The sequence below is a fragment of the Silene latifolia genome, chromosome Y, assembly GCF_048544455.1.
Source record: "Silene latifolia isolate original U9 population chromosome Y, ASM4854445v1, whole genome shotgun sequence".
Taxonomy (NCBI): domain Eukaryota; kingdom Viridiplantae; phylum Streptophyta; class Magnoliopsida; order Caryophyllales; family Caryophyllaceae; genus Silene; species Silene latifolia.
In genome coordinates, this window is record NC_133538.1 from 311,282,806 (window position 1) to 311,301,915 (window position 19,110).

Genomic DNA, 19,110 nt, shown 5'->3' on the forward strand with positions numbered 1-19,110 from the left:
ACCGTGGCCGAGGTAACTGCTAAGTATAGATATAGCGTCTCCCCCAGCGTCGGCCTGGACAGGGTTGGGAGAGTTAGAAGGTGGGCTTTCAGTTGCTTGAAAGCCGTGCTCTGTTCCTCCCCCCAGCTAAAGTCTTTATTCCCCTTTAGCACTTTAAAGAATGGGGTGCTCTTGTCGGCCGACCGAGAGATGAAGCGGGCGAGAGCCGCCATCCTTCCCACAAGATTATCATAACCTCTTTTCGATTTCTCGGCTCCGGCAGTCTAGTATTGCTTGGACTTTCTCTCGGATTGGCATCAATTCCCGGCGCCGACAAGCACGCCGAGGAACTTGCACGCCCGGACACGAAGTTGCATTTCATTGGGTTAAGCTTCATCTTATACTTCCTTAGTGAACAAAATGTTTCGCTCAAATCGGCCAAGTGCTCGTCGGACTTGCTTTTACAATAGCATCGTCGACGTAAGCCTCGATGTTTCGCCCTTTTTTATTTTGAAACACTTTGTCCACCAGCCTAGTGTAAGTTGCGCCAGCGTTTTTCAAACCGAACGACATCATTTTATACATGTATGTGCCGTTTCCGGTGATGAATGCGCACTTAGGCATGTCTTCTTCGGCCATAAACACCGATGATACCCGAGAAGGCGTCTAGCGAGGCTTAGCATGGTGTAGCCTGCCGTTGCGTCAATTAAACTATCTATTCGAGGCAAGGGATAACAATCTTTAGGGCACGCTTTATTAAGATTGGTAAAATCAACACACATCCTCCACGCCCCTATGACTTCCTCACCATTACAACATTTGCTAGCCACTCAGGGTAAGTACAGGGTATGATAAAGCCTGCCTCTAATAGTTTGTCTACTTCAGCTTTGATGGCCTCATCTTTCTCGGCCGAGGAGTTCCTCATCTTCTGCTTGACAGGGCGAGCGGTGGAGAGTACGTTCAGCTTATGAACGATCACCTCCCGCTCACGCCCTGGCATCTTGGCGGCCGAGTATGCGAAGACATATTTGTTCTTCCTCGGCAGTCCGGGAGATCGGCTCGAATGTTGGCTCACCGACACCGACGATTCTACGGTGCGCCCCGGGTCAATTTCCACTTCCTCGGTCCCCCCTTCGACCATGCCGACGTTGGTGTGCATCGGATCGCCCTCCTGCTGTAAGGATGGGTTCTTCCCTTTCTCTGATTTTTTCGCCACTTTGAGGGATTGCATGTTGCATCCTCTGGCAGATACTTGGACATTGACAATTTCGTCTCTTTCGTCCTTTGAGACAAGCTTTTGCGCTTCCCCCCGGTCCGAGACATACATCAATGTCAGGGCCCGGATGGACATCACTGCATCGGCCTCGCTCAAAGTGACTCGGCCTATGAGAACATTGTAGGCAGACGAACCATCAATGACCACGAACTCAGATAAAACATTCTTGGCCGCATCGGCTTGGCCAAACATCACCTAGCGATCGATTGACCCTGTGGGTACCAGGTCGGCCGGAGAAGTCAGTATAGCGGGTTGGTGCAGGGGCTCGGGTCTTCAATCTTGAGGACCGAGATTGAGAAAGCACTCCCTGAACATGATGTTTGTGTAGGCGCCTGTGTCAATCAGGCACCTTTTGACCAAGTGGTTGGCTATGTCTAGGTGGACTACAAACGGGTCGCTGTGCGGGGCAACGACTCCTTCGTAGTCCTTCTTTCCGATGGTTATGTCGGGGATTGTGGAAGCGGGGATCGCTGTTTTAGGCACAAAGTTGATGGCTTGGTATAGCTCATTCAGGTGCTGTTTGTGCCCATTAGCTGACCCACCGTTTTCGTTCCCCCCGATGACAACCTGGATCACACCCATTCGCTGGAATACTGATTTTCTATTCGCCCCGTCGGAGCTTGTTTCTGGGCCTCCAGCTACATACTTGCTGAGGGCCCCCTTTCAGATTAGCTCCTCGATGGCGTTCCTCAGATGCCGATAGTTGTCGGTCTTATGGCCGGCTTGGCCGTGGTAATCGCAAAACTGGCTAAGGTCGCCGTCCCCCCTCGCCTTGGGGGGCCTTGCCCATTTCTGCCCTTCATTCTTGCTTAGGGCAAAGACCTCGGCCGGTGATTTGACCAGGGGGTGAGACTGCTGTACCGCTTCTGGGTGTATGGTCCCGAACTCCCCCCGGCGCCCGCCGAGTTCTGTTTCCTATTAAATCTCTCAGGCCGTGACCGATTCCCGCCATGGCGTCCTTCATCTACGTTGTCCCGACGGCTCCTCCTCTCTGGGTGCCCAGCTTCACTGTGGCCTACCCAGGTCTTGTGATAGTCCTCCACCTTTACGGCTCGGTCGGCCATCTTTCTAGCGGTGTCGAGGTTGAGTTCCTCGCACTTGATCAGCTCGTTTTTGAACTCGCCTTTCGGGAGGCCTTTCATCAGCGCGAAGGCCGCCAGTTCGGTGTTCAGCTCACGGATCTGCTGAACTTTTGCGTCGAACCTCTTCACATAGCTTCGGAGGGACTCGTCCTCCCCCTGTCGGATAGTGAGTAGATCCGATGTCTCCACGTCCCTTCTCTTGTTGCAAGCATGCTGGGCTATGAAGTTGTCTCTCAGGTCGGCATAGTAGTATACCGAGCCATTAGGTAACCCCTTGTACCAACTCTGGGCCATCCCATGAAGGGTTGTTGGGAAGACTCGGCACCATACCTCATCAGGCTGCTCCCATACCGACATGTACGACTCGAAAGCCTCGGCATGGTCGGTTGGGTCGCTATCCCCTTTGTATGATAGGGGCGGCAGCTTTAGTTTAGTCGGCACAGAGACTTCGAGGACATAGGCACTGAGGGGCTGTCTGACCACGTGTCGAATGACACGTGGCGATCGGCTCCTCGCAACCTTAGTCCGGCTTCTCTCCGTCTGGCGGGAAGGGCTTCTTGTTGTCCGACTTATGAGAGTCGGACTTCTTTCATTTCTTCGGGGCGGGCCTCGTTGTTGCCGCGGCGACGCTGTCCTCCCGCGAGTGGGGGAAGGACTTTGGTCTGCCACTGGCACCACGGGCTCCGCCGGCGTCCTAGCATGCCCAGCTCCTTGTAATACTCCGGTCAAGTTGTTCGGAGTCATTTTATGGGCCCTGGTCACCTGTGGAGGCGCTGCCGTCCCTATCGTCGTGACAGGGGTAACCGGCGTACCACCCATCAGGTCCAGGAATAGCTTCAATTTGGCCGCATCGACCACATGTCCCATGATAGTGACTTGGCCGGTCGGCAGCGGTGTTTCTGGCTCTCTTGGCATCCCGTACTTCACCGGCTCAATGACTCGGCCGGTGGGGGCGCCCGATCTCGTAATTAGGGAACGCGTCATCCTGGTAGAATGCGGTTTCGTCACTCACAATTATTTCTTGTTGTTTTGACATCTTCTTAGCTCTTTGAATGGTTTTGTTTTGTTTTGTTTTTTTTTTTGTAAGGGAGGTGACTAGCTTTTAGTATCTTTCCCCACAGACGGCGCCAATTGTTCCGAGTGTAATTCCGGAGCAGGATTTGTGACCACGTAAGCTTGATGAATGACGTCTTTTTGCTTGTCTCTTCCTTTCGGTCTCTCCTGTAAAGATGAACAAAGTGAGGGCTCGGCTTCGTACCGAGCTCCGACGCTCAAGTCAGTAAACTTAAAGAGATTTAAGTTGTGTGTTAACTTGGCAAAGTATATTGTAGAGAGATAAGGGAGTTTTATGCAGATTTTCGGTTGGTTTTGGGATCGTTTTCTCAATGGGAATTGAGGAGTATTTATAGACTTTCACCTTTTGTCACGTAGTGGCCAAGTGGCTAGCAGGTGGAAAGACTGTCTTACCCTCGGCCGAGGGACCCATGCCTGGACGGCAGGCCTGGTTGACTCCATGCCGAGGGGACTGGATGTGAGTACGCGGATATGCTTCTCGGCCGGCTAGTTGCCGAGACTGAGACCCAAGTGACAGGCCAACAGGCTGCGTCGGTTAGGCTGTCTAATACGTTGACTTGCTGTCTTTTGACTTTGACCTTGCTCAATATGTTGACTCGGTCAGCGGGTGCAGAATATGCCCCATCACATGGTAAAACAATGATCCCAACTACAGTTGCGGAATTAGTATAAACATCATATATATGAATATGAATTGATCGTGACACAAAGAAGATGCATATTTGACTCAATAAGATAACTAGTTGAGATCCCGTGCTAAGGCACAGCATTTGTGAGGGTTAAATTAATTGAGCTTGTAAAAATTAAAAAAAAATTACATAAATGAGTTGTAGTTATAATAGTATGTTGTAATGTACTGATTATAATGTTAGTAAAATTATATAAAAAAAAGGTTTACTTTTCAAAGGACTCTTAAATTAACTTATTTTTGTGTGAACTTATTTTTATTATTAAAAATAATGATAGCTTACTAGGATGGAATAACATAATCTAATATAGGGTCAGTACTCTGTTATTATAAAGCGCATATTAACCTTATAACAGAAACATATATAAACAATATACGACACATCTAGAAGGACGATTTACAAATAATTTAAAATAGTATTACCCCTATATTCTTTTTTCTTTTATTTTTAATAGGAAAAATTAGAATTATTGATTCTTACTTCTTATCCTTTATTAAGAACAACCCATATTAATAAGTATTTATTAACTTAAAAAAAAAGGACAATTTATTTTAGAAAAAAAAAGAGCAAATAAAATTGAAACCTTATCAACTCCAACCACCAACTTAAAAAAGAACAAGTTAGTATACTACGGGTATATTAAGCGTGAATAATGGCAGTGTTAAGCCTATTTTTAGTTGGCATTTGATTTTATTGTAATATTTTATTCGGTGGATGCAATATTTAGTCAATAAATTAAAAGTCATAATTTTAATGTACGTCCACCATATTTGTCAATCAATTGAGCGGGAAAACTGTGAACAACTCTTATTCTTTTAGTTTAGTGGGGATTTTGTCAGTGATTTTTTGATATCTTATAATTTGCAGAATAATATATGCAAAATATCAAGATTTCGAGATTTGTAATATATTTAGTCATATAAGATTAGTGAAAGATGGTCTTATGAGTAATGGTAATTTGAAGATATTTTTTGAAGATATATTATCTGACGTGTAATATTAGGCATGATTCACGGTATATTCTTTTTGGCAATGATTTTATATATTTCGATTAGTGAAAGATATATTTCGAGATTTGTAATATATGAACCCAAATTTTTGGCAATGATTGAGGATTTTTTACTTGTAGCAATATAGCAATGATTGATGGTATATTCTTTTTTTGGCAATGATTGAGGATTTTATACTTATTTTTTGACAATCAAAGTTTACGTTATTTTTGGGCAAGATCATTGATATGATCTACATTTTCTGATATCATATAATGATTTCAGCAACTATAATTTACAGAATAATATATGCAATCAAATAATCATCCTTGGGCAAGATAATAAGTTATATTTTGCTGAAATTATTAGCCTGGCAATCAAATAATATGGCATATGATCTACATTTTCTGGCAATCAAATAATATATGTAGCAACCAAATTTTACGTTATTTTTGAGTAAGATCGTTGATATGATCTACATTTAGCACATAGTAGAATAAAACGTTATACATGATATTTTTTTGGAATCATTTTTTACATTAGACTTAGCCCATAGTAGAATGCAAAAATTAAAAGTCCAATTAAAAGGTAATATTTTAGGGGGAAAAAATATAAATTGACCTATTCATTTAGTAAATAGGGAATTTTGAAAATTCTTCAAACAACGGTTAGAATATTTGTTTTAATTCCTAATTCACCTCAATAACAAACCAAACACTCTATATTAGCCTATCAGAAAATAGTGCTCGGTGTATATCAATACCACCCTGTTTTGTTTTCCAATTTCAAACTCATATCACTCTACAAACTAAAAAAAATGTTCGATAAGATGAATAGGTGGATTTTGATATCACAAATTCTCATTGAAGACGGATGCTATCCGTCACAAGGTGAAGACGGGTCGAATAGTATCACTTTACAAGGAAATGGGTCGAATATACAAGCAAGTGGCTGGTTTGTTTATTATTTGTAGCTTTTATAGGTGTGTAGGGAGTATTATTATATTATGTAGGTAGTACACTACATCAACACTTTTTTCACATTTGCGTCAGACCTTCTTTCTTCTTTATTCTTTTTTTTTTGTTTTTCTGTGAACTTCTCTCTTCTTCTACACAGTTTCATTTTGATTTTTAAAACCAAACAACTCCCTCTTTCTAAAAACCCTAAAATCTCACAATCTTCATCTCCCTCTTCCAACCAATTCACTCCCAAATCGTCATCTAAAATTGCACAAATACAACAACAACAACAACAAAATCAGAAATGGAAGAGGAGGCTGCTACTTTGACGGTTTAGAGGAGCAAATTTATGTTTTCGAGAACGATGATGGTGTATTGTTTGACGGTAATTGATTACTTTATTGGGTTTTTGTTTTATTTTTGTTAAAAAGATTGAATTTTTTGTGTTTTTTTTATTACTTTAATTTGATTATTGTGTTGGTTTTTTTTTATTTATTTAAAAAGTTCCAGTCTCTATGTCATTTTTTAACTCAAAGTTGATAACTTTAGTAGGATTTTGTTTGATTTATTTTTAAAAGTTTGAATCTTTTGTTTTTTGATATAGAGATCTGGGGTTGTTATGGCAAAATATGAGGTTTCTATCCAAATTAGAGAGGCTTGGAGTCATAATTCAGGGGAGAAATTTGCTTTTATTTGTTTCAATTTGATCATTTTGTATGTCCACATGCTTGATCATCAAAAAATATATTTGCAGCTTGAACATGTGAGGAAGATGGTACGATTTTCATATCTATGTATGTAGGAGTATGCAGTGGTAACACTGATATCTGAAATGGTAACATAGTTAGAGTGTGTTGTTATCTTAGAAACTGTAATAAAATGTTACCATATTCAGAATGTTACTATTATATTTTTGTTGACATAAAAACATATATGAACTAAGATGGTGACATTGGGGTCGTTTTAGAAATGTTATCGTAATGTAACCATTGTATTATGTTTATTTCGATTTGAACGAATCTTATAATGACAATCTACATGACCAACTCCACTGACAATTGAGTTTGTATACAAATGTTACCACCTTATTTTGGAGATGTAACAATTTATGAGATGTTTTAATTTGCCTTAAAGCCCCTTAAGATGAAAACATATAACAGCACAAATGGTGATATGAGTATTTGTGTAGAATGTTATCATCTTAAAAAACATATAAGAACAAGTTTGAGTGTGTTGTCATGTTAGGAGATGTAATCAAATGTTACCATATCTGGTCTAAAATGTGTAAGTCCGTAGATTGAAATGGATGCCGACGATGAGGTAGATTGAGTTGATCTCCCGCATACATAGCCAAATGGCAATGGAGCTTATAAAACACATACTGACAATGCAGGTAACATTTTTATACCAAACTCATGTCACTGTGTTTATTTATATATGTTATCACTATAAGATTATTCCTTCAAAGCAAATGATGGTAACATTGGAAGTGACTGTCAAATCAAACATCTCGGAAAATTATTACATTTTCAACTTAAGGTGATAACATATTTAACACAAACTCATATATCATCATGTTTATGTGTTATTATTAAAGATCATTTAATTTCAAAATAACATATTGTATAATTGTTACATTTCAGATTAAGATGATATCATTTAAATGTTACAATATATTTGTTTGGATTTGAATGAATCTCATAATGATAACATATATGAATACAAATGATAACTGGGTCTGTGTAGAATGTTATCATCTTTGTAAGTAGATGTAACAAGTTTACAGCATGTTCATTGATTTGAATAATTTTATAATGATAACATATACGAAGAAACATGGTGACATATGAATTTGTGTTATAATGTTACTATCTTAGTGGGTAAATGCAATCATTTTATAGAATATGTGATTTTTTTTAAAAGATTCTTAAAATGGGAACATATATGACTAAAAATGGTATCAAACTATCAACATGTATTTGTGTAGCGTTGTTATCATCTTAGACATAAATGTAACCATTATACAATATGTTTGTTTGAATTTGAATGTATTTTATAACTATAACATATATAAATAAACATGATGACATCTCAGTTTGTGTAGAAATGTTACCATCTTTGTTTGGAAATGTAACCATTTCAAATCTCTTAAAATGAAAACATATCGTACTACCATTGGCGACATGAGGACCTGGAAGTTTGGAACCATGGTAAGGAAGACAACATAAGTTAGTAAATGTAACCATTTTACAATTTGATATATGGCAAAAATGGTTACATTTTGGTCTGTGTGGAATGAATCAGCAATGTTGCATATAAGTTCGTCTTCAAATGTTTTAATATTAGTTAGAATGTGTCGTTGTCATATGTTTATTGGTGTTAAAATAAATGCAATATAATAGTAACATATTGATACTCATGCTTTGCAGAAGTTCATATGCAACCGCAGCCGATAAACGTGGCTAGAATAAAGTGCGTTAGACCTCAAGTACCATCTTCGGTACACCCGTGCTATAGTGAAGAAGGGAGCAACTAACTTGGGCGGTCCTCCAAAAGGTGGCAGTGCAGCCAAGTAAAAATAAGGATGATGGCAGACGTCATTTGAGGACTTTGTTATGTATTAATGTCAGTTGTTTGTAATAAGTAAGACATATGTTTAGTACTTGATAGTTGTTTTGAAGATATGTTAATTTTGGAAACAATTTTAGTCCCTCATGATGTCGGGATCTAAGATAATGTTTGTTTTGTGTGCACGTTATTATAAAATAACATCATTGATGTCTATTTTAGTTAGATTGTAATTGTACAACTAGATGGAACCATTCTAACTATTCACTGGTTACATTAAATGTTAATGTTTAAACATTTTAAGTTTATATGCTGACAATGTGTCCATATTTACCCAACAAAGAGACATCGACTATGTTAGTGGCACATTCAACAAAACGCCATATCTCACTTTTGGGGTGGAAAACTTTTTGGGTAGTACATGCTATGTAGTGCTGCAAGGCTGTGATAACATCGTGAACGTACATTTTGTAATCAGAAGTGCTTAAATTGTTACAATTTTACATTAGTATGTCACCCGTTTAACTAAATGTTACCATTTCACATCAGTATGTCATCAGTTAACTAACATACATTTTGTAATTTAAATGTATAAAATTTGTTATAATTTTAGTAATCACCTATTCATTAAGAATTATAACATATTTAGACGTTTATGGTGACATATTTAATATTGTTAAGAAGAAATCTGCACATTTAATTTAAATAAATAGTAATGCCATTTTATAATGAGGTGGTCACAAAACAAACTATCTCTTACATCCCTGAGACATGAGAGACTAAAATTATGTTCCAAAATAACATATCCTATAACCAACCATCAAGTACTAAACATAAGTCGTATTACAAACTAACAGTTAAACATATCATAGTCCATAAATTGCCCATGCCCCCTTCTTTACTTTTTCTTGGTAACACCCTATTTGTGAGGACCGCCTAAGTTTGTTGCTTCAAGTTTCTCTCTAGCACGGGTGTACTCAAGACTGTACTTGGTGTCTAACGGTGCATTCTCAGTGGCGGTAGTTGTACCTCCTCGCAATTTCCAAATGCCGATGTCCTCTAGCATGATGCCCAAGTTAAATGACGGTGGATGTTGTTGTTAGCTCGGTTGACTTTCTCTTTGAGGTCTGACAACATTTCAAATAAGGTTACATTTCGATACTAAACTGGTAACATTTATAACACAAATCATATGTCACCATGTTTATTCATAATTGTTATCATTATAACATTCATTCACACATTCTAACTAATACGTCAACATTTCAAACATGGTTACATTTTGATACTAAAGTGGTAACATTTTTAACACAAATCATATGTCATCATGTTTATGCATAGATGTTATCATTGTTACATTCATTCACACATACTAACTTATATGACAACATTTAAAACACGGTTACATTTCGGAGTAAGGTGGTTACATTTTTAACACAAACCATATGTCACCATGTTTATTCTTGGATGTTATCATTCATTATAACATTCATTCAAATCCAAACAAACATAGTGTATAATGGTTACATTTCGTTCTAAGGTTACAACATTGCTACAAAAACCCCCATGTCACATTTTTTGTCATATATGTTTCCTTTTTAAGAGGTTTTGAGGTAAAACACTTAACTCGTATAATAGTTACATTTTCCAGCTAAGGTGGTAGCATTTTCTTATGTCACCATGCTTATTCATAGATGTTATCATCATAACATTCATTCACACATTCTAATTAATAGACAATATTTCAAACAGGGTTACATTTCGATACTAAGGTAGTAACAATTTGAACATAAATCATATGTCACCATGTTTATTCATATATGTTTACATGTTAAGATTCATTTAAACTCAAACAAACATAAATATAATGTGCAACACACTTAAACATAAGTACATTTCTCGGCTAAGGTGGTCATATTTTCAACAATAACACATATGTCACCATATTTACTCATTTATGTTAACATCTTAAGATTTATTTTAATCAAAACAAACATTTCTATAATGTTCAACACACTTAAGCATAGGTACATTTCTCAGCTAAGTTGATCACATTTTAAACACCAACACATATGTGACCATGTTTACTCATTTATGTTAATAGGTTAAGATTCAGTTTAAATCCAAAGAAACATAAATATAATGTGGAACACACTCAAACATAGGTATATTTCTCAGTTAAGGTAGTCACATTTTGAACACTAACATATATGTCACCATATTTACTGATTTATGTTAACAAATTAAGATTCATCTTAAACTCAAACAAACATAAATAAAATGTGCAACACGCTCAAACATAGGTACATTTTAAAGATATGAAATATATGAAATATGTTATGGCCACATTTATAAATTCAATTGATCACATTTTGCAGATAAGAATTTCACATATATATTAACAGGGTCACATTTTACACATAACAAAAATGTCACCATGTGATAATTATAGCTGTTACCCTGTTAATGTTAGTTCAAATCACCCAAATTGGTCACTGTTTTTGCAGATAACAATCTCACGTATATATTAATAGGGTCACATTTCTGCATAAATTGGTCACAATTTCCAAATGTCACTATGTCATTGATAGATATGTTATGATGTTATCACAAATGCAAACAAGTTTACTAATTTACCATCTAATACCCACATTGGTCATATTTTACAGCTAACAAACATGACAGGGTCACATTTATCAGTTAAAGTGGTCACTTTTTGCGATAAAATGGTCACATATATAGCTTACCATCTGCCGTGCTCCTCTCTTCCTTGCTTATCTTCTTTGCACCAAGAAATGCGGCCATTTTCACCACTTTATTCAGCACCTCTGCCAAACCACCATCACCACTGCCTCCCTCCTCATCAGTGTTTTTTGTATCCTCTGAGATGTCGTCTGACGCATCACTTTCTTCCCTTTCATCTGTTTCCATCGGCTCTCTAAATGAAACCCCTAACATTTTACCAACAAAAACACGTCTAATTAATTCATTTTACCAACAAAAACAAATTCAATAACACTAATCTCAACAAATCTGACAAATCTGACTACCATTTCAATTTCTAAACAAAACCCGACTTCACCTGACATTATTGCATACTAAACTACACTAACAAAACCAGATCTGAACTTTTTTTCCCATTACACTCATGATACCATCCTTAATAACAAAACGTGATCTGATTTTAAATACATTAACCATACCATCCTTTAGAAAATTAAAATCACCAATTTCAACAACTGCATTTTTTTAAATCTACTCATGCATGCACGGTTCATCAACAATATTTAACAATAAAAACCATTTTTTTACCTTATCTTTTCTGACAAAACATTCAACAACAAACAACATTCAACAAATTCAATAATATCATACCTTCCATATTTTTCTTCGGGGGTGTCCTCATCGCCATTTGTTTCTTGCCCATCGAACATTCAATTATTGAAGAGATTAAGTTGATGGACGGAGCTTTCGAAGCTATAAGACTGAGAAAATGGCGATTTTTAATGGCAAAATGTCTATTATTATAGATGATATAGTGAGAGTGATGAGAGAGTGAAAAAAAATGGTGTTTACTGAGAGTGATGAGAGATGAGAGAAGTTGAGGTTGAATTATTGTCTGACAGTAGACGAAATATGGGGAGCTTCCCATTTCTTTATTATTTTTCCTTTTGCTTTCCCAACATGCAATATATTAAATAATAAGTTACACATGGCCCACTAGTATCCACATTACTCAATTTGGTATCGATTTGGCCCGTCTTCACCTTGTGACGGATATACTCCGTCACAAGAGAGACTAATTGTTTTGATATAATCTTCGTGTGAGCTAATGAGATTTCATGTGACACATCTCATTACCTTAGTTAAAACTCTGTTTAGTAAAATTAACTGAAAAAATAGCTGAAAATTAAAAATGACCGCATTTAACACGATAACTATTATTCAACTCATTGTTTTCTGTAACATCTCTTAGGGTGTGTTTGGATTGGGGGATTTGGAGGGAAAAGAAAGGGAGGGAGAGTAGAGGATTTAAAATCCCTTGTTTGGATAGCAAGTGAGAGTGGAGGGAAATGGTGGGGTGGGGGGTGGGAGATTTGGAGGGATCCAATTTCCCTCCTCCGAGCCTAATCAAAGTCTCTCCACAATAGGCAAGATTTGGAGAGAAATTGTATCCAAACATCCACACCCCATTCCCCCTCCCCTTCCCTTCTCTCCCTTTCCTTTCCCTCCTTCCCCCTCCCCTCCCTTTCCCTCTACTTTTGCTATCCAATGTTTGGATTGAGAGATTTGGAGGGAAAAGAAAGAGAGGGAAAGTAGGGATTTAAAATTTCTTATTTGGATATAAAATAAGGGTGGAGAAAAATGGAGGGGGAGAGATTTGGAGGGATTCATTTTCCCTTCTCCAAGGTAAATCAAAATCTCTCCACAATAGGCAAGATTTGGAAGGAAATTATATTCAAACACCCACATCCCATTTGCCCTCCCCTTCCCTTACCTCCCTTTCTCTTCCCTCCTTCCCCCTCCCCTCCCTTTCCCTCCACTTTTACTATCTAAACACACCCTTAATATCAAATTATTAGCCGTTTCTTCGTCTTATCTACGTACTTTATTACTAGATTTAATTGTCACAAATAAAAACTAATTAGCCCCCCAATAATGAGATTGTAAAATCTACGTGAGTCTCGTCATTTACGCAAATATTAAATATGAAATTTTATCCATTATTTGGTCATCATTTTAGTCAAATTGCAACGCACATAATAGCCACATTGGATGATCGGAGAATGACATTTACCCACGAGCCTTTATCTTCAAGCTCTCCTATTTTACTATTTTAGCAAACGATTGAAGTGTTACGTTTGCCAATGACACTTAATTTTGCGTATAAGAGCATTAAACATACTTGTATAGTTGAATTTCGAAACCGAATATATAAAAAATAATCTAAATTACCACCACATTATTACATAGATGTTAAAGGGACAACGAAATGGTTTCGACTTTTGAGTGATTACCACTTTCGCAGAAATTCTTATATACGGCGGTTTTGTATCTAAAACTATATATATACCTCGAATTTAAAGTAAAATGGTTGATATTCATGAGTGAAAAATATATAATTGTCAATAATCGTAATCCCTTGAGAAGGGTTTGTTATGTGATATTCATATATATAGTTAGAGATACAACAGAAGACCTAAATACAAGGCTATAAGCAAGGATATAATATACTATCTAAGGATAGAATACAACTAACTTAGGAGACTAAATATTCACATAATATTTACAAAATATTATGTTGACTGACACACCCCCGCAGTTGGAGCGGGATGCGGAAGGACGCTCAAACTGGTACGAAACCGAGTAAACAAGTGTCGAGGCAAGCCTTTAGTAAATATATCGGCATATTGATATTCCGAAGGCACATGTAGAACACGAACTTCTCCAATTTTGACTTTGTCACGGACAAAATGTATGTCTATTTCGACATGTTTGGTACGCTGATGTTGTACGGGGTTTCCCGAAAGATAGACCGCTGAAATATTATCACAAAACACAATAGTAGATCGCTTTAGGGGCATGTGTAGCTCAAGCAAAAGGTTGCGTAGCTAGCTGGTCTCAGCGACAGCGTTAGCAACACCGCGGTATTCGGCTTCGGCACTAGATTTGGAAATAGTAGCTTGCCTTTTTGAAGACCAGGAAACAAGATTATCACCAAGGAACACACAATACCCGGATGTTGAACGGCGTGAGTCTGGGCAGCCTGCCCAATCGGCGTCGGAATAAGCAGTTAGAGCGTGGGACCGAGAGGGACGCAGTGTGAGACCGTGGTCAAGGGTGCCCTGAATATAGCGGATAATCCGCTTTAAAAATTGAAGATGGGGCGCTCGGGGATCATGCATAAACAAGCAGACTTGTTGTACCGCGTAAGCGATGTCGGGACGAGTAATGGTAAGGTATTGAAGCGCACCGGCTAAACTGCGATATAATGCGGGGTCCTCAACCGAGGGACCTAATGAGGCACTTAATTTAGAACCGGGGTCTGCCGGAATCGTGCTGGGCTTGCAAGTCGTCATATTAGCACGTTTAACAATATCCTTGGCATATTGGGATTGAGATAAAAATAAACCATGAGAAGTCCTACTAACCTTTATACCCAAGAAGTGATGTAACGTGCCAAGATCGGTCATAGCGAATTCATTAGAGAGGCGAGCAATAATGGACCGAAGAAGAGTAGTGGATGACGCGGTTCCGACGATATCATCAACATATAGGAGTAGGTATGCAGTGGCATTGGCTGTTTTGTGTATGAACAGGGAGGAATCGCAAACACTGTTAGTGAACCCTTGAGACATAATGAACGTGGAAAACCGATGATACCAGGCCCGAGGAGCCTGCTTGAGACCATAAAGGGACTTACGGAGTTTACACACGTGATGAGGAGCAGTGGGGTCCACAAAACCCGGTGGTTGATGCATATACACTGTTTCTTCCAAATTCCCGTGTAAAAAAGCGTTTTTAACATCCAATTGATGAATAGGCCATGATTTGGAGACGGCGAGACTGAGGACGGTACGGATGGTGGTGGGTTTCACCACAGGACTGAAAGTTTCGTCACAGTCGATTCCAATTTGTTGAGTCTTGCCATTGGCGACAAGACGAGCTTTGTATCGCTGAAGAGAGCCATCTGCATGAAATTTATGTCGAAACAACCACATACAACGAATAATAGGCGCATCATTAGGGCGAGGGACCAAGTCCCAAGTACGATTGTTCCGTAATGCGGTAAATTCGTCATTCATAGCTAGTTTCCAGTTACGGTCCTCAAGGGCAGTTTTGGGTGATTTGGGAAGGGGTGAAATCGTGGTGGATGTTGTCGGGAGTGGCAGGGCTGGGTTCAGTGAGGGATTGAACAAGCAGTGGGTTATCATCATCAGGAGGGGGTTTAAGGAAGGTGTAGTTGTGAGGATTACCCGCGAAAGGGAAACATTGTTCATCAAAGATAACATGACGAGAGATTAAGACACGGCCCGTGGACAGATCAAGACAGCGATAGCCACGCTGATTTGGGGGATAACCGATAAATACACATTTGACGGAACGAGGGGCAAGTTTGTGGGGCATTGTGGCGGATAGATTGGGGTAGCAAGCACACCCAAAAACACGGAGATGGTCATATGACGGGTGTTTGAGGTATAGAGCTGAAGTTGGGGTTTGAAAATGAAGGGTGGATGTAGGGAGAATATTGTGGAGATGAACGGCGGAATGGAGGGCATCGACCCAATATTCGGGGGGTACTGAGCCGTGATGTAAGAGGGCAAGCATGATGGCATTTAAACGTTTTATCATACGCTCGGATTTTCCATTTTGTGACGATGTGTGAGGACATGAAAAACGAAAAGTGAGGCCATTTTTGTGAGCAAAGTCCTGAAATTTATTATTGTCAAACTCGCGACCCATATCACATTGGAAAGTTTTAATTTTACGATTGAATTGGGTAATAACGAATTGATTAAATTGAAGGAATTTTTCAAAGACTTGCGATTTAAATTTGATGGGATAAACCCAAACAAATTGGGTGAAATTGTCGACTAAAACCATGTAGTATTTAAACCCAGATTTGCTTGAGATTGGTGACGTCCAAAGATCGCTATGGACTATATCGAAAGGGGCAATAGTTTGTGAATGCGAGTCATGAAACAGGAGTCTAGTGCTTTTACTAACTTGACAGGAGGAGCAAACTTGAGAATCAAATTGTTTATTACAAGCAATGTTTTTATTAGACTTCAATAAACGCAAAATGGAAACCCTGGGATGACCGAGACGGGAATGCCATGTGTCGTGGCTATGGGCAATGAGAGCTTGAGGCGTAGAGGAGGGAGGATTGGGCTGCTTTGGCGACAAATTGGTGGACACGGGATAAAGCTCGCCATTACTATCGCTCCGGAAGATCAGTGTCCCAGTCGGAATATCCTTCACAGAAAAACCAAACGAATCAAATTCAACACTTACGTTATTATCTTTGGTGAATTGGCGCACTGAAATCAGATTTTTAATTATTTTTGGTGTGTGAAGGACTTGGTGAAGGTGTAAAGTACGGGTATTGGTTTCGATGGTGGAAGTACCGGAGCACATAACTGGAATACTATTGCCGTTTCCGACATAAATGGAGCGAATATTACTCGTATTAAACGGAGCAGAAATCATACCTAGGTCCGAAGTCAAATGCGACGATGCGCCCGTATCCATGTACCATGGGTCGACATTCTGCTGAACCGATAAAGCTTGAAAAGCCTGAGCCAAGTCAGTGGGTTGTGGTGCCTCGTTATCCATAACATATGCGTGGCCATGAGTGCGGGATGAGGAGCCACGATGATAAGAAGGGGGCCGTTGCTGAGGGGTAGCATATGGTGGCCACGGTTGAGCCCAGCCGGGAAAGGTTGGATAAGGGCAGGGAGGAGGGGTCCAGGGGGAAGGCCACGCCGTCGGAGGGGTCCACTGGAGAGGTGGGGCAGTGGGGGTAGCAGGAGCAGAGACAGAGGAATCCCTGTTTTGACGATTTGTTCCCTGTCGAGAATTGCCATTGGAATTAGAATTATTATTATTGTTATGGCGACGGTGATACCTGTTGTTATTGGGCGACTGACGGGGAGGACCAGAGGTGGCTGGTGGAGGTGGTTCAACCCAGGTGTCAGCAGGGGAGGCAGTGGGAGCAGCGAGGGCAGTTGCCGTGTCTTCACGGCAGATTTGCGGTGAACTTCGAGTTCAAGCATGCTCCGAGCAGTTTCGAAGTTGGGTAATGTCAATAATCGTAATCCCTTGAGAAGGGTTTGTTATGTGATATTCATATATATAGTTAGAGATACAACAGAAGACCTAAATACAAGGCTATAAGCAAGAATATAATATACTATCTAAGGATAGAATACAACTAACTTAGGAGACTAAATATTCACATAATATTTACAAAATATTATGTTGACTGACAATAATAATCAAATTTATCTAATTTAAGCATGTGTTTTCAACTTTAAAATGTTTATTATTATGGAGTAGAATCAATGTTACTCTTTTCCTCCCGATCATTTGTTTATCTTTGGTTAAAGTAGTCCTTACAAAAATTATTAAAGGTAATCAAATGAATGGAACAATGAAGTATATTTAGGTCATGTTCTTTTGGGCTGAACTGAATTGAGTTAAAATGAGTTGAACTAAGCTGATTCGAGCTAAATTGAATTGAAATTTATTGAGATAAATAAAGCTGAAATAAGTTGAACTAGAGTGAGCTAAGGTGAGTTGAAGTGAGCTGAATAAAAGTTAAAATTAAGCCGAAAAAACCCGGACCTTAATGATAAAAATACTATATACTTATGTCAAATATCAATTGCCAAAATAAAATTAATCAAATATGTGAATATAGAATTGAGCGAATTTTATCCAAGCCTCACGAATTATAAAAATGAAACCCTCAAGGGTGGAGTCTAGTGGTTAAAATTTGGGTGAAATTTGCAGGAGACCGAGGTTTAAGCCTCCTCAAGAGCAATCTTGTGGAGTATGTATTTATAGTCTGAGTCCATGCCTTCTCGATTTCGAGTCTGTCACTCTCGGGGACTTACCTGATATACATGGTTTGCACGCTATTGCGTATATCCGAGGATTACCCTAAGCGCACCAAAAATAGCGGTTGCGGGTTCCCTTGTTACCAAAAAAAAAATATTTAAAAAAACCTAATCACATATGATCTTGAAAATTAAAAATATGAAAAGTACAAAAAGCATACCAATTTTTTATACGGAGTAATTTTTTTTGGGTACAAAAATACCAATTTATACTTAGACTCTGTTTGGTACTCAGCAGATTAATATTAGCAGAATCAGATTGGTTAAGTAGATTATAAATGACAGATTTGATTGACAGGTTTGACTAGTATATTTCAATTAGCAGATTCAGTAGAAGTGTTTGGTAATTAGCGAATTTAAGTTAATAGATTGTTGTATCTATGTGTAAAGAGGGGGAAAATAATTAAAATTAAATAAACAAATATTAATTAAGAAAATTCCATGAATTATCACAAGAAGCCCAAAATCACCCCACAATCACGTAATGAAGGAGATAAAATTCGCAGATTCACACTTGCTTATCAATTTTTTCTCCCTTTTTCTGTTACCCTTTACTTAATTCTTTAAAATTCATACATTTTTATTAAAAAGTTTATAAATTTCATATTATTATTACGTGGGTTGATCATGCATGGTTGGGTTACTTAAATTAAATTATATAAATCTCAAGGTATGGAAATTTATATTTATATGATTTTGATTATTATGTGATATGATATGATTTGGGTTTTGTAATTTTAATGTTTAGAATCTAGATAGATAACCCCGTTCTGAACATTTGTTTACCTTCGATTATAAATGAAGACGGAAAGAGTACAGTTTTGAATTTTAATTTCAATGTGGGTCCAAAATTTTATGTCTGTATATGTTG

At 38.5% G+C, this 19,110-nt stretch overlaps 1 protein-coding gene across 1 annotated transcript; it reads right to left on the reverse strand.

The window, feature by feature from the left end:
• Positions 1-9,342: 9,342 nt before the first annotated feature.
• Positions 9,343-12,228, reverse strand: LOC141633056 (uncharacterized). Its single transcript, XM_074445543.1, has 3 exons — positions 11,992-12,228; positions 11,364-11,567; positions 9,343-9,743 (listed from the first exon to the last, which is right to left on the reverse strand). Exons 1-3 carry the CDS (start codon positions 12,041-12,043, stop codon positions 9,676-9,678), a joined length of 324 nt encoding a protein of 107 aa, XP_074301644.1. The 5' UTR covers positions 12,044-12,228; the 3' UTR covers positions 9,343-9,675.
• Between the last annotated feature and the right edge of the window lie 6,882 nt (positions 12,229-19,110).

Coding starts and splice junctions, on each gene's coding strand:
- LOC141633056 (XM_074445543.1), bottom strand. CDS start 12,043: ATGGGCAAGAAACAAATGGCGATGAGGACACCCCCGAAGAAAAATATG. Junction 11,568..11,991: donor CCCGAAGAAAAATATGGAAG/GTATGATATTAT, acceptor GTAAAATGTTAG/GGGTTTCATTTAGAGAGCCG. Junction 9,744..11,363: donor AGAGAGGAGCACGGCAGATG/GTAAGCTATATA, acceptor AAATGTTGTCAG/ACCTCAAAGAGAAAGTCAAC.